Raw genomic sequence first — 13,699 nt, forward strand, 5'->3', positions numbered from 1 at the left:
GAGGAAATAAAAGTCCCAGAGTTTTTGAGAAAACAAAAAATATCAGTCTTTTAATAAAATCTTTTTACTACAAAATCGAGATCTGGAAGGCGGGTTGAGGCTGTGAGGCTGTACAGGCGGCGTGCAGTCCTGGATCAGAGCTACGCCTCTCACTTCTTCCTCTTGTCTCCTGGGGGCACCTCGTTCTTCTTGCCCAGAATCTTCAGAAGGGCCTTGGACATGTAGTAGGGCCGGTCCACGGAACCGTCGTTCCGCTCCAAGTCTTCCACTATGGCACGACATAGACTCATAAGAGCGCACCGTTGGGAGCCAACCCCACTCCCCGGGAAAACCAGGGACTAAGAGACAGCTCCCTGGTTTCCAGGCTGCGCCACCACGGGCTGATTTTGGGGGGCAGTTTTTGCAACCTACTGGGTAGGTTATGTAATAGTTTCCTCATCTGTAAAGGTGGGGGGGTGTCAAAAATATTTCACAGCGTGATAAGGATTAACGGAAAAAACACATGTCAGTTGCTTAGGGCAGAGCCCGGTACACATGAAACCCTGAATGAACGCATACAGTAGGGTGAGAAAATCCCCACTCACTACAGCCACCTGCTGGGAAGAGTCCTGTGGCTAACTTCTTTCCCAGATTTTCTAGGGGAAGATACCAGAGGCCTCTCCCCTGGAATGTTCCTTCTTGGGAGAGCCCAGGAGCCTGGGAGCTCACTCCCTCCTTTCTTCCCAAACACCTGCCCTGAGGATGTTAGAAGAGCCTCTGGCTCCTGTAACTCACGAGGTCGCTGTTTCTAGAAGCACCAGAAAAGCCTGAATGATCTGGTACCTTTAAGTTGAGGAGAGGAGGTAGAGGTGTGACTCACAGAAACAGAGGAAGAGAGTGTCCACACACATGCCGAAAACGCTGAAGAAGCCATTGGCGATGACATAGGCCCCCAGGATGGAGGTCTGCAAGAGGCAAGGTTTCCCTTAGGGTTCCTTTGGAGAGTTGGAGGGTGAAGCGGGCGTCGGGGATGGGGTGGGGTGGAGGGTGGGGCTGGGGGGTTTGGGGGGTGTCACTCACCATCATGGGCAGCCAGTAGTAGTTGAGTTGGGGACTCTCAATGTCTTTACCCAGTCCCTGGATGCGACCGGTGAAAAAAAAGAAGGACAGGACCCCTGTGAGAGAGATCTGGAGGTCAGCATCACTCCTCTGAGGTCACCTCTTAAACTGCCCAGCACCCCTGTCCTCTGTAACTCCCTGCCCTGGTCCTTACCAACACCTCCAACCACCAGCAGCTTCCCAAAGAACAGTAGCAGGTCTGTGACTTTGTCCAGGACGACCACCCTGTACAAGGAGTTGGGGTAGGTTGGGGGTAAGAGGCCTGGCAGGGGTGGGAGTAGAACTGGCTATATAATTGGCCGTGACAGATGCAAAACAAAAACTGTTCACATTTCAAGATGGAGGCAGCAGAGATTAAACCCAGCTCAAGGCCCTTCTGAGCACAGCATGCTTATGGGTGGGAGAGCACGGAGGTGGGGGGCCACAGCCTGACCTGACAATGTTCCGCATGAGCAGCATGAAGGCGTTTTTGGCTGAGACACAGAAATTCTTCCCGTAGATGGCAATCTGGGTGAGGTGGAAAGTTCAGGGTTACCTGTGGTGAGCTTACCTAGGCCAGGGTAGGAGACCTGCATCCAGGGCCCCCAGAGCAAGGGGCTGCTCATGTAGTGGGCTCACCATGATGTATGCATTGCGGTTCAGGAACTTGATAAACTTTTCCAAACACCAGAGGCAGCACTTGAAGCAGCACATGATACAGCGGGCCACAGGGTTCTGGCTTCCTGGGGGTAAGGAGGGCTCATGTTTGGGCACTGGCCCCTGACCGCATACCGCCCCCGCTCCAGCGCCCAAGGGTCCAGCTGATCAGCCTAGCCTTGCCCAGCCCCCAACCTCGACTCACCTCTCAGTTTGTTGTCAATGTACTCCAGGATGACCCTGGCTATCTGCACCAGGGTCAAGATGAGGGCTCCAAAGGCTAGCGACCCGGTGTGGTAACTGCACAGGGGTTAGTGAGGTAGTCAGAGGACTCCCGGGTTCATAATTCCCAGCCCCCTGCCCCAGGCTTACCGGAGTGTGCGCATGAAGGCAGAGCTCAGGGGAAAGGTAGGGATGTCCCGGGGCTTGTGGAAGGCCCAGTAGAAGGAGGCAAAGGCCCCAGCCAGGACACACTGGCCCAGGGCTAGCACCCAGTTGATGGTCCAGAACAGCCCCAGGACCCCGTAGATTTGCAAGTTGAAGAGAGAACGTTGTACTAGGCCTGTGGACAAGTAGCCCTGGAAGACGCACATCAGCCCTGGGCAGGAGGAGTTCACCGGCTGGTCCTGGGAAGGCAGGCAGAGGAGGCTCATTCCCAACCAGCTCCTGCCTTCCCAGAGCAGAGGGTGGTAACAGCCTCCCCAGAACTGGGGAAGCCCATTCCTTCCAGGAGATCCATCTCTGGGTTCAGACAGGGTTCAGCTTGCCTATTGTGTGAGTGTAATTAGTTTCCTTCAGTCTCCAGTCTCTGGACGGCACAAGAGCTCCCAGGCCGTGTGGACCAAGCCTTAATGGTATGAAGGCAGTGTGACCAATGCCTAGCTCTCCTTTGCACTTGAACAGCTTGTCCCCTCCCAGAGCAGCCTCTGCAACTTCAACCAAAGCACTTTCTAGCAAAATTGAACAGACTGGGTATCAGATGATGCTAAGGAACCATTAATTTTGTTTGGTGTGATAATGGTGTAGTGGTTATGCTTTTATTTAAAAGTCCTTATCTGTTGAGATCCATCCCGATATATTTAAAGGTGAAATGGCACAATGTTCAGAATTTGCCTTTAAAAACTCGAGGGCTTCCCTGGTGGCGCAGTGGTTGAGAGTCCGCCTGCCAATGCAGGGGACATGGGTTCGTGCCCCGGTCCGGGAAGATCCCACATGCCGCGGAGCGGCTGGGCCCGTGAGCCATGGCCGCTGAGCCTGCGTGTCCGGAGCCTGTGCTCCGCAACGGGAGAGGCCACAACAGTGAGAGGCCTGCGTACCACAAAAACAAACAAACAAAAAAAAACTCAAGAAAAATAAATTGCATGGGGGACTTCTCTGGTGGTCCAGTGGTTAAGACTCCATGCTCCCAATGCAGGGGGCCCAGGTTCAATCCTTGGTCAAGGAACTAGATCCCACATGCATGCCACAACTAAGAGTTCACATGCTGCAACTAAGAGTCTGCATGCCGCAACTAAGAAGTCTGCATGCTGCAACTGAAGATCTTGCATGCTGCAACGAAGATCCTGCATATGGCAATGAAGATCCTGCACGTGACAATGAAGATCCCACGTGCTGCAACTAAGACCTAGTGCAGCCAAATAAACAAATAATTTTTTAAAATTGCAAGGGGTGGGGGATGGGTAGGGAAATAGATGAAACAAGAACAGAAGGCTGAAGGTTATGGAATCTGAGTACAGGGATTCTCCATGTTTGTGTGTGTCTGAAAATTTCCCTAATAAAAAGTAAAAAACACAGATTCGTCTCTTAAAGCAGAGGAAATAAACAAATGGGATTTAATTAATCTTAAAAGCTTTTGCACAGCAAAGGAAACCATCAAAAAATGAAAAGACAACCTACTGAATGGGAGAAAATATTTGCAAATGATACGACCAATAAGGGATTAATATCCAACATGTAAAAACAGCTCATACAACTCAACATGAAAAACACAAACAACCTGATTTAAAAATGGGCAGAACGGGGCTTCCCTGGTGGTACAGTGGTTAAGAATCCGCCTGGCAATGCAGGGGACATGGGTTCAAGCCCTGGTCCAGGAAGATCCCACATGCCGCGGATCAACTAAGCCCGTGCGCCACAGCTACCGAGCCTGTGCTCAAAAGCCCGTGCGCCACAACTACTGAAGCCCGCGCGCCTAGAGCCTGTGCTCTGCAACAAGAGAAGCCGCCACAATGAGAAGCCTGAGCACCTCAACGAAGAGTAGCCCCCACTTGCTGCAACTAGAGAAAGCCTGCGCACAACAACAAAGACCCAACTCAGCCATAAATAAATAAATATATTAAAAAAAAATGGACAGAAGAACTGAATAGACATTTTTCCAAAGAGGAAATGCAGACGGCCAACAGGCACATGGAAAGATGCTCAACATCGCTAATCATCAGGGAAATGCAAATCAAAACCACAATGAGATATCACCTCACACCTGTCAGAATGGCCATCATCAAAAAGAACACAACAAATGTTGGCAAGGATGTGAGGAAGAGGCAACACTTGTACACTGCTGATGGGAAAGTAAATTGGTGCAGTCACTGTGGAAAGCAGTGTGAGAAGTGTCTCAAAAAGCTAAAAATAGAACTACCATATGACCCAGCAATTCCACTTCTGGCTGTACACCTGAAAAAAAAACACCCCAAAACCACTAATTGGAAGAGACACATGCACCCAATGTTCATAGCAGCATTATTTCCAATTGCTAAGGAATGGAAGCAATCTAAGTGTCCATCAACAGATGAATGGATAAAGAAGATGTGGTACATAAATACAACGGAATACTACTCAGCCATAAAAAGGAATGAAATGTTGCCATTTACAGCAACATGGATGGACTTGGAGGGCTTCCTGGACTTGGGTGGCTATTTCCTTTCCCATGTTAGGGAAGTTTTGACTATAATCTCTTCAAATATTTTCTTGGGTCCTTTCTCTCTCTCTTCTCCTTCTGGGACCCCTGTAATGTGAATGTTGTGTTTAATGTTGTCCCAGAGGTCTTTAGGCTGTCTTCATTTCTTTTCATTCTTTTTTCTTTATTCTGTTCTGTGGCAGTGAATTCCACCATTCTGTCTTCCAGGTCACTTATCCATTCTTCTGCCTCAGTTATTCTGCTATTGATTCCTTCTAGTGTATTTTTCATTTCAGTTATTGTATTGTTCATCTCTGTTTGTTTGTTCTTTAATTCTTCTAGGTGTTTGTTCTTTTTTTTTTTTAGGTGTTTGTTCTTTAATTCTAGGTCTTTGTTAAACATTTCTTGCATCTTCTCCATCTTTGCCTCCATTGTTTTTCCGAGGTCCTGGATCATCTTCACTATCATTATTCTGAATTCTTTTTCTGGAAGGTTGCCTATCTCCACTTCAGTTAGTTGTTTTTCTGGGGTTTTATCTTGTTCCTTCATCTGGTACATAGCCCTCTGCCTTTTCGTCTTGTCTATCTTTCTGTGAATGTGGTTTTCCTTCCACAGGCTGCAGGATTGTAGTTCTTGCTTCTGCTGTCTGCCCTCTGGTGGATGAGGCCATCTAAGAGTCTTGTGCAAGCTTCCTAAGGGAGGGACTGCTCTGTTTGAAATTTTATAACAAGAATTTATAACCACTTTCCACTTTGTATGTAATTGTGGGTTTGCGTCAGTCCCCACCGCTAGGTCATAAGCAAGTTGAAAGCAAGAAGTACTTCATTTGGGGCTTTGTATAGCCAGTGCCTGGCACATAATGGGTCCTTCTTAAATGTAAACGACCTCCCTCTCCTTTTTTAGAGTGGGGCTGACGCCTGTGGGCACAGCCCATGGTCCCAGTTCTGATGTGGTGGCCACATGAAAGCTTTGACAGTAAATACCCAGCAGTGCAGCCTCACTTCCTGGGAACATCACAGGGGAGAGTTTGGGGTAGCAGCTACTCTCCCAGGCCCCCAGGGAGCCCACCTGCTTATCGCCTAGAACAGTGTGTTCTGAGGAAGCCTAACTAAAGATAACCTAAACAAAACCCATCTACAGTTATCAGCTCTTATCAGGTGCCAGCCATTATACTTTCATGTGCCCAGTGTCCTTTAATTTTCTCGGCCACGGCCAGGCCACGGCCATGCTGAGGCACAGATATTAAGACTATCTCCATTTTACAGGTGAGCAGACTGAGACTGAAAGGGTGAAGTGGTTAATGGTTCTCTAGGCAGAGGAATGTCCTGGGGAGGGATGGAGAAGTTCTGAGATCCACCTGCCCCAGGGCGTGGTCCTGCCCTTGGGCACAGCACGCATCCTCTTGCAGCACAATGGGTGGCTCAGCGGGAGATCTGGAGTCTGCAGACAGACTCCGTTTCTGGCTCCGCTAGGGGCCTGCTCTGTGACCCGTGAGTGAGCCCCTTGCCGTCTCTGGTCCTCAGTCTCCTCTGCACAATGAGGGATTTGAACCAGTTGTTCTCTAAGGTCCCCTCAGCCCTACTGGTGCCCCTCCACATCCACCCCAAATCCTCACCATGGGGTTGCATGATGTATTCATTGGCACATTCTCACAGCTGGACAAGCTGATGTTGGGCGCCCAGAACACGTACTGGGGTTGCCCAGATGTGGCCAGGTACCCAGAGGGGAGTCAAGGAAAGCATGGTGACACGGGGGCCTCCACAGTTCCCCTCCTCAGCAACCGCTTCCCAGGAGCTTGAGCAGGTTGTTCACTGCACAGAGGGGCTCAAATTCAGCCTGTGCTCGCTCTTTCAAGGCGGGGCTGTGTCTGCTGGGAGGAAGGGGTGCCTTCTTCCAATCACACTAAGGCATACTGTCTACAAAAGTATTGCCCTGCCCCCCACCCCCAAGGGCTCCAGGAGGGCCCAGTCATGTGGGCAAAGGATACAGAGCAGTCATGGCCCAGTAGGCAATGCAGACGAGCAGCAGGACAAAGGTGAACAACGGGTAGAACATGGTAGACATCATCTGTCCTACAGCTCTGCAGGGAGATGAGAGCAGTACACGAGTGAAGCTAGCCCCCCCGTCCCCACCCATCCTCTCACGGTGCCGACCCTGGCACAGGCCACACCTCTGCCCTCTCCAGGGCCTGCTCCTTCCCCCTAAGGCTGGGCACATAGCAGGAGCTCCCTAAAAGAACTGAACTGAATAAATCAGGCTCAAGGGGACTTTAGAGGAAACTAGAGCCACAGAGAAGCCACCAGGGGCAGCTTCAGGGTGAGTAAGGGCTTGTTTCATGTTTTAGGCACTTGACAAGACACTAATTAACTTAATCCTTATGAAAACCCTACAAGGTAGGAACTATTATTACCCCCATTTTACAGATGGTTAAACTGAGGTGCAGAAAGGCTAAGCCGCACAGCAATGTTAATCACTGTGCTATGCTGCCTTTCTCCTCCAGTGCTCTGCCACCTTTCCAGCACTCCCATCCTGGGCCCACCCCCCTGCCCTCTGCCCCTTCTCCTTCCCACATGGGCCCTGACCTGCTGGCTTCCTCCAGGAGGGCGATGGCGATGCGAATCCGTTGCCGCAGGAAGATGAGCACCAGTAGCAGGATGCCTTCAAGCACGGCCAGCACGATCACTGAGGGTGGACAGGGGGCAGAGTGGCCTGGGTCATGGCCAGGGCAGCCCTTGGGTGGCTGGTGGTTCATGGGTGGGCAGGGCACTCACGGGCTGCTAGCCAGGTCTCCTGAACGCTGCTGTAGGCGCTGAGGTTGGTGGTGAAGCCCAGCTGGGAGATGGAGGCACCCTTGTCCCGCAGTACGCGGTATTCCTCCCAGGAGTGATAGATGCCGTACGCCAGCACGCCCAGCACCCCTATGATCAGCACAAACACCAGGGGCCCGGCCACCAGGCGCAGAAGCAGAATAAACAGCAGGCTCAGGACCAGAGCCACGCCTAGGGCACTGCGGGCAGGGAAACATAGGTGAGGGTCACCCCACATCCCCCATACCTTTCCCCTTTCAGAGGCCCCCAAATACCTTACCTCAAACCCCAATGTCCCCAGATCAGAACCCCCCCACACGCTTTCTCTTATAAATCCTGTTGGACTTGGGATCCATTCTGAGCTCTGGCTCCACCTCCCCTGCCCAAAGGCTCTGTTTCAGACGGTGGGCTAAGGGATAGAGGGTCAGAGTCGGGGGAAGGGAAGGACGAGAGAGCAGGGGAATGTGGTGACTCACATAAGAATCCAATACCAGGATTGGGCAAAGTCTTCAAAGATCTTGACACTGATGTCACGGGCGTTGAGGCTGTCAAGAAGACCACTGGTGGGGAGAGACAGAGTCAGATGGGGCTGTGAGTGGGAAGGGGGAGCGGGACAGAGATATAGGGGCAAGGGAATGCCCACCTGATGCCCTGGGCGATGGACGTGTTGGAGATCCCTGGGAGCTCAGGCACAGTACTATTGGACCATGGAAAACAACGCCCCAGAGCTGGAGGGAGAGAACCGGGCGACTGGGTGGGAGGGCCCAGAGTTTGTCTTGAAAGTCTCTGGCCCCCACCCCAGCCCGTCGTGCCCTTAGGGACAGAGTTGAGAAGGGCTCTGCCCCACTCAGAGGGCTGCTCTTGATTCCACAGCCGAAAGGGAGCTCCTGGCCCAGGAGCCCATGCTTCCTTCACTGTCTCTTAATGCTCCTTCCTGCCCACCCTGCCACTGCCTGGGTTCAGACCCTCCTGTCCTCTGGCCTGCCTCTTACAGCACCTCCACGCCCACCCCTGCCACCCTTCAATCCAGCCCCTGCCAGAGTGCCCGGGAGACATGGCACAGCCCGGACCTTGGCATTCCAGGGCTCTAGGTCACTCTGCTGCCCAGACACCTCCAGATGCCTTGCCCTGGAGAGTGCCCACGCTCACGGCCAGGCTTTAAGGCCCCATCGTCTGAGCCCAGCCACTTTCCCTTCCCCTCTGTACCTTTGTGCTTCCTCCTCCAGAAATCCCATCCATGATGCCCTGTTCAGCTCCATCTCCATCTCACCTCCTCCAGGAAGCCTTCTGGCCCCACCCCTATCTCCTGTGGCCCCTATTATGTGCCTACAGAGCCATTTATCTTGACCCTCACAACAGCTTTCCCAGGCAGACTTACTTTGCATTTACATTCTAAAGATGAGGAAACAAGGCTCAGAGAGGTTGAGTCATTTTCCTAAGACCACACAGCTGGAAAGTGCTGGAATTTAAATCCAGATCTATCTGACCCTGGAGCACTCATTGGAGATACTTCCTATTGTACCTACTGAGAGCTGGATATCTTTTCTCATGTTATAGTTACATTTTTTTTTCTATTAAAAATAACATTTAAGGGCTTCCCAGGTGCTGCAGTGGTTGAGAGTCCACCTGCCGATGCAGGGGACACGGGTTCGTGCCCCGGTCCGGGAGGATCCCACATGCCGTGGAGCGGCTGGGTCTGTGAGCCATGGCCGCTGAGCCTGTGCATCTGGAGCCTGTGCCCCGCAACGGGAGAGGCCACAACAGTGAGAGGCCCGCATACCACAAAAAAAAAAAAAAAAAAAAATTTGGGAAAAAGAGCAAAAAAGAAAAGTCAACTGTGATCCCACCACCCAGCGTAGTCACTTTAACATTTGGGTGAACATCCTTCCAGTCTGTTTCCTGTGCCTGCACATAAATGCATGTGTGTACATTCATCCACGTATGTTCTCGTGGCAATCTCATGCAATCGCTTCGTGAACATCTCTGATCTCACCACCTAGGATGTAGTCCAAAAGGGGAGCAGTTTTCATCTTCGCTTCACCTGTCCCCGGTACCTAGCACACAGCAGGTACATAATAAGCACTGGTGATCTGACTGTAGGATGGTCATGCAGCAGAGAAAAAAAACGAAGACCTGGTGCTCATTCCGATTTTGTCACAGACAAGCTGTGTGACTTGCCTCTCTCTGAGCCTGGTTCCCTTGTTTGAGGGAAAAAAATCTAGGACTGGATGATGTCTGAGGAAGCAATGTGGCTTCTCACCTGGAGTGGAAGGGAGGAGGAAACTGGGGCAGAGCTCCTGTCTCAGGCTTTGGAGCACTTGCTGGAGGGTGGGGGGAGGACAGACAGACACACAGACACAGAGCAAGATGAAGGAGTGAGTCCCCTTTCTATCACCACGATCATCTACCCAACTCCCCCTCCCACCCTCCCTCATTATGGACCCTCCTTAGCAATGACATTGGGAACAGCACTCACCATGTCCCCAGGCACCCCTGGCAGACAAAAGTTCCTATTTGCTGCATAGAAGACCTGCCCAACCGACTGTGAGAGCTGGTCCGTTTCCACAGTCCATGGGACCTCTGGGCAGGAGGACACACACACCTGGGGGCAGAGAGCGTGCTGAGGGGCTGGTATCCAGACCCTGGGGGAGATCTGGGGACAGAGGCAGGTCCCAGACTCTGACCTGGGGTGTGGGGCACGCCAGGCCATTCTGGGCGATCGTGATGATGTTGGTGGTTAGGACGCAGCTGAAGATGTTGAAGTATAGGAGATATGGTTTATCTCTGTAGGAGAGAAGGAAGCGTATGCATAAGGGCTTGGTCAAGCCTTGGGGAAAGAGAGGGACTGCCAGGGCTGTGCCTCAAGAGTGCAATGGGCGGCTTCCCTGGTGGCGCAGTGGTTGAGAGTCCGCCTGCCGATTCAGGGGACACGGGTTCGTGTCCCGGTCCGGGCAGATCCCACATCCCGCGGAGCGGCTGGGCCCGTGAGCCATGGCCGCTGAGTCTGCGCTCCGCAACGGGAGAGGCCACAAGAGTGAGAGGCCCGTGTACTGCAAAAAAAACACCAAAAAAACAAAAAAAAAAGAGTGCAATGGGCCCAGTTCCTGGCCTCTGGAAGCTCAGCTCAGCTGGGGAGGTATGGGAGACACCTGAAAGATTGCCCAGAGTAATTCAGCATCTCCACTGCTAACAAAATGGTTAAGAGCTTGAACTCTGGAGCCAGCTTTATGACCTTGAATAAGTCATCTAACCACTCACTGCCTCAGTTCCATCACATGTAAAATTATAGCACCTACCTCACAAGGTTTAGATGAGTTTGTGTGTGTAGAGTACACTGCCTGCCTGGAATGCCATATAAAGGTTAGTGCTTTTATTATTTACTGAACGTTTCCTGCATGCTGGGACTGATAGCCTTGCTTCTGGAATCATCCTTGTGTTTCAGAAGAAGAAATCAAAGTTCAGAGATATTGAGTACCTTGCCGGAGGTCACAAACCAGAACTTACTTAGCCCAGTTGGGGATTCAAATGACCATCTCTGAACCCTAAAACCTGTGCATTTAACCATGACTCTTTGCTGCCTCCTAATTCTAGGAGGATTCAGAAGCCACTGGCCAGCAGTGGAGGCTGTTCTACGTGGCCTGGACTGGTGAGATTCAGGGAGGCTGAGGTGGAGTGGTCCCCTACCCATCCCCCATCTCATCTCCCTCCTGCCCCCTCTTCTTGCCTTCATACTCACTTGTTTTCCCCGATCCCGCAATAGGCCCCAGTAGAGTTCCTGGGGTAGAGGACTTGCTGGGGGTCTCCATACACCCAGGCTGGAGACAGAGACACACAGATGAATCACTGGAGTGCGGCAGGGACTTAAGAGGGAAAGGCTGTGGGTGTGGTCCCTCCTTGGGACAATAATGTCCCCCAGCCACTGCCCAGCTCTGCACTGCCAGAAACTCACCCACAAGCCCCACGGCGATGTAACCCAGAATGAAGAGGAAGAAGAGGACACAGCAGATGATATCTGTGCAGCTCCTTGGAGAGAAATGGGGGAAACCTTTGGAGAGGGGATGCTGGGGAGGGGGGGGTAGCATGGTCTGGAGGAGTCGTGCTTTGGAGAGTTGGGGGATGCTGGAAAGTAGGCATAGGTAGCTTTCATTTTATTCTCTTTAAAAAAACCTTTTTCTGGGTGGGTAAACTTTCTTCTGAAGTTTAAAACAGGAAAGGGCACAGTTCAGAAGTGTTCAGCTGGATGAATTTTCCCAAAGGACACATGCCTGTGTAGCCAGCTCCCAGGCCAAGACACAGAACATCACCAGCAGCCGGGAGGCCCCCTTGTGGCCCCTCCACTCACAACAGTCTCCCCAGGGCCACCACCCTCCTGGGGCAGGAGGTTTTTTCCTCACAAGTTTCTTACCAATATTTCAGCAAATACGAAGCAAAACCCAGACACCGCCCCCATCCGCCCCCCCGCCCAGCAGCACAGCGCCCAGAACTCACCTGTTCTTGATGGGGCCTCGGAAGGAGGGGTCATATTTGGCTGGTTTCCCTGAAGGGCAAGGGGAGGAGTGTGGAGAGTGAGGCATTGAGAGGGGTCTCTCCCCCCATTTCCAGTCCCTCCAGACCCTTCCCCACAGCAGGAGCTACCCTGTACCAGGGTCCTACCTGGCCCTCAGGAGTCTGGGGGGAGATAGACAGGGGCAGGGCTGGCAGGAGGGGAAAGTAGAGAACAGGAAAGGTAGGAGCAAGGCTTGGTCAGCAGCTGCACTGATCACTGTGAACTCCAACCGGGCGGCCTTGGAGGGAGGGGAAAGGGCAGCTTTTTATGGGTCATTTACAGGTCACACCTCAAGGCCCTCAGCCAAAGTCATCGATTCCCGCAGGGACTGGGCGGGGGGCGCTGTAGACCCCCACCCGGAAGGGAGCTTAGTCCCCAGGCTACTGCCAGTCTCTGGGAGAGCAGTCAGGGTGACACCTGAGCCGGGCAGCTTGTGGCCCGTCCTGTTCCTGGTCCTCCCTGAGTACACACAGGGAGGAAGTGAGGCCAGGCAGCCAGGGTCCGGTGTGGGCGGGGAGGAGGGAGGACAGAGGGCCGAGCCAGAGAGTGGAAAGGGGTGCGGTCCATTCTCCCAGGTGCTCTGGACCCTTGTCCCTCCGTGGTTCTCAGACGCGATGTTGATGATTGACCCAAAGCTGCTCCAGGAAGTCTGTGGAGTGTCCCCATTGCTCCCTCCTCTACTCCCTTCGGACCAAGCCTCGCCTCTGGAAGGTCCCTCCCCTGGGGTTCCTTCCTTCCCTAGCCCTCACTGCTCAAAGGGATCCCAGAGGCTGGTCCCAGCTCCCCCTCCCTGTAGACCCCTCCACCCTGCCCCCTGCCCTTGTCCTCAGGACCCCTCGGGGCAGCCCCCCAGCCTTTGCCCCTCACAGAGATGCTGGAGACAGGCTGCCCGCTCCTTCTCCTCAGGCCTTACCCTTCACAGGAGCCCCAGAACTCTGCTGCCCCTCTTCCTAACCCACTCTGAGATAGACTCCCTCCTAGCAGAGAACCCAGGGGGCTGGTCCCCAGCCCTCTCTCTCCACCAAGATCTGCAGCCCCTACTCCTCTCAGGGACCCCCAGCAGAACCCCCTCCGCCGCCACTCCTCACAGACCCCGGCAGGCAGATCCCCAGCGCCTTTTCCCCTCAGAGACCCAGAGTCCAGGCTGAAAGTCCGCCTCCTTCTCAGGGACCCCAAGCTGTCCCTCCTGACAGCGGCCCAGAGCCCAGCTCGCTCCTCCCAGCCCCTGAGCCCCTTCCTCTGCTCAGGACCCTGACCCTGCCTCCTTCAGGCTCTGCTTCCCGGGGCCCTGTCCTGAGGGGCCCAGAGTCCAGGCGTGGCATCACCCCCTCGTCCCAGGGACTCCAGCGCCCCTCCTCACGCAGACCCCAGCTTCACACCCCAAAGGCCCCTCAGCAATGGCTCCCAGCCCCTGCACCCCATCCTCCTCCGAGGACCCTGACTCTGTCTCCTTCCATCAGCTGTTTCCTGGGCCCTCCCCTCGGGGACCACGACTCCCCTCAGCTCCTCTCCCTGGTGCCGGCCCAGCCACCATTCCCCGGAGCAGGCCTCCCCTCCCTCGCCGGGTCCTGGGCCCCCACCCCAGCCTCGCCCCCAGCCTCACCGTAGACCTCATTCTGGTCCTGTTTTCCCCCCATGGCTCAGTCTCCAGAGTGATTGGAGCCTGGGAGACCTGGCAGCTCACCTGCCACCAGCCCCGCCCTCCCGCCCTCACGTCAC

The 13,699-nt window shown here is 53.6% G+C and overlaps 1 protein-coding gene across 1 annotated transcript; it reads right to left on the minus strand.

Moving 5' to 3' along the window:
* Positions 1-53: 53 nt before the first annotated feature.
* SLC44A4 (solute carrier family 44 member 4) lies at positions 54-13,617 on the minus strand. The gene is made up of 21 exons (XM_067755746.1): positions 13,584-13,617; positions 11,923-11,971; positions 11,384-11,457; positions 11,171-11,249; positions 10,119-10,218; positions 9,911-10,036; positions 9,695-9,755; positions 8,078-8,162; positions 7,911-7,994; positions 7,399-7,634; positions 7,210-7,309; positions 6,615-6,707; positions 6,243-6,345; positions 2,107-2,360; positions 1,940-2,034; positions 1,717-1,820; positions 1,532-1,605; positions 1,253-1,323; positions 1,060-1,154; positions 860-944; positions 54-268 (listed from the first exon to the last, which is right to left on the minus strand). Exons 1-21 carry the CDS (start codon positions 13,615-13,617, stop codon positions 150-152), a joined length of 2,121 nt encoding a protein of 706 aa, XP_067611847.1. The 3' UTR covers positions 54-149.
* Between the last annotated feature and the right edge of the window lie 82 nt (positions 13,618-13,699).

The sequence above is a fragment of the Pseudorca crassidens genome, chromosome 10, assembly GCF_039906515.1.
Source record: "Pseudorca crassidens isolate mPseCra1 chromosome 10, mPseCra1.hap1, whole genome shotgun sequence".
NCBI classification, from domain to species: Eukaryota; Metazoa; Chordata; class Mammalia; order Artiodactyla; family Delphinidae; genus Pseudorca; species Pseudorca crassidens.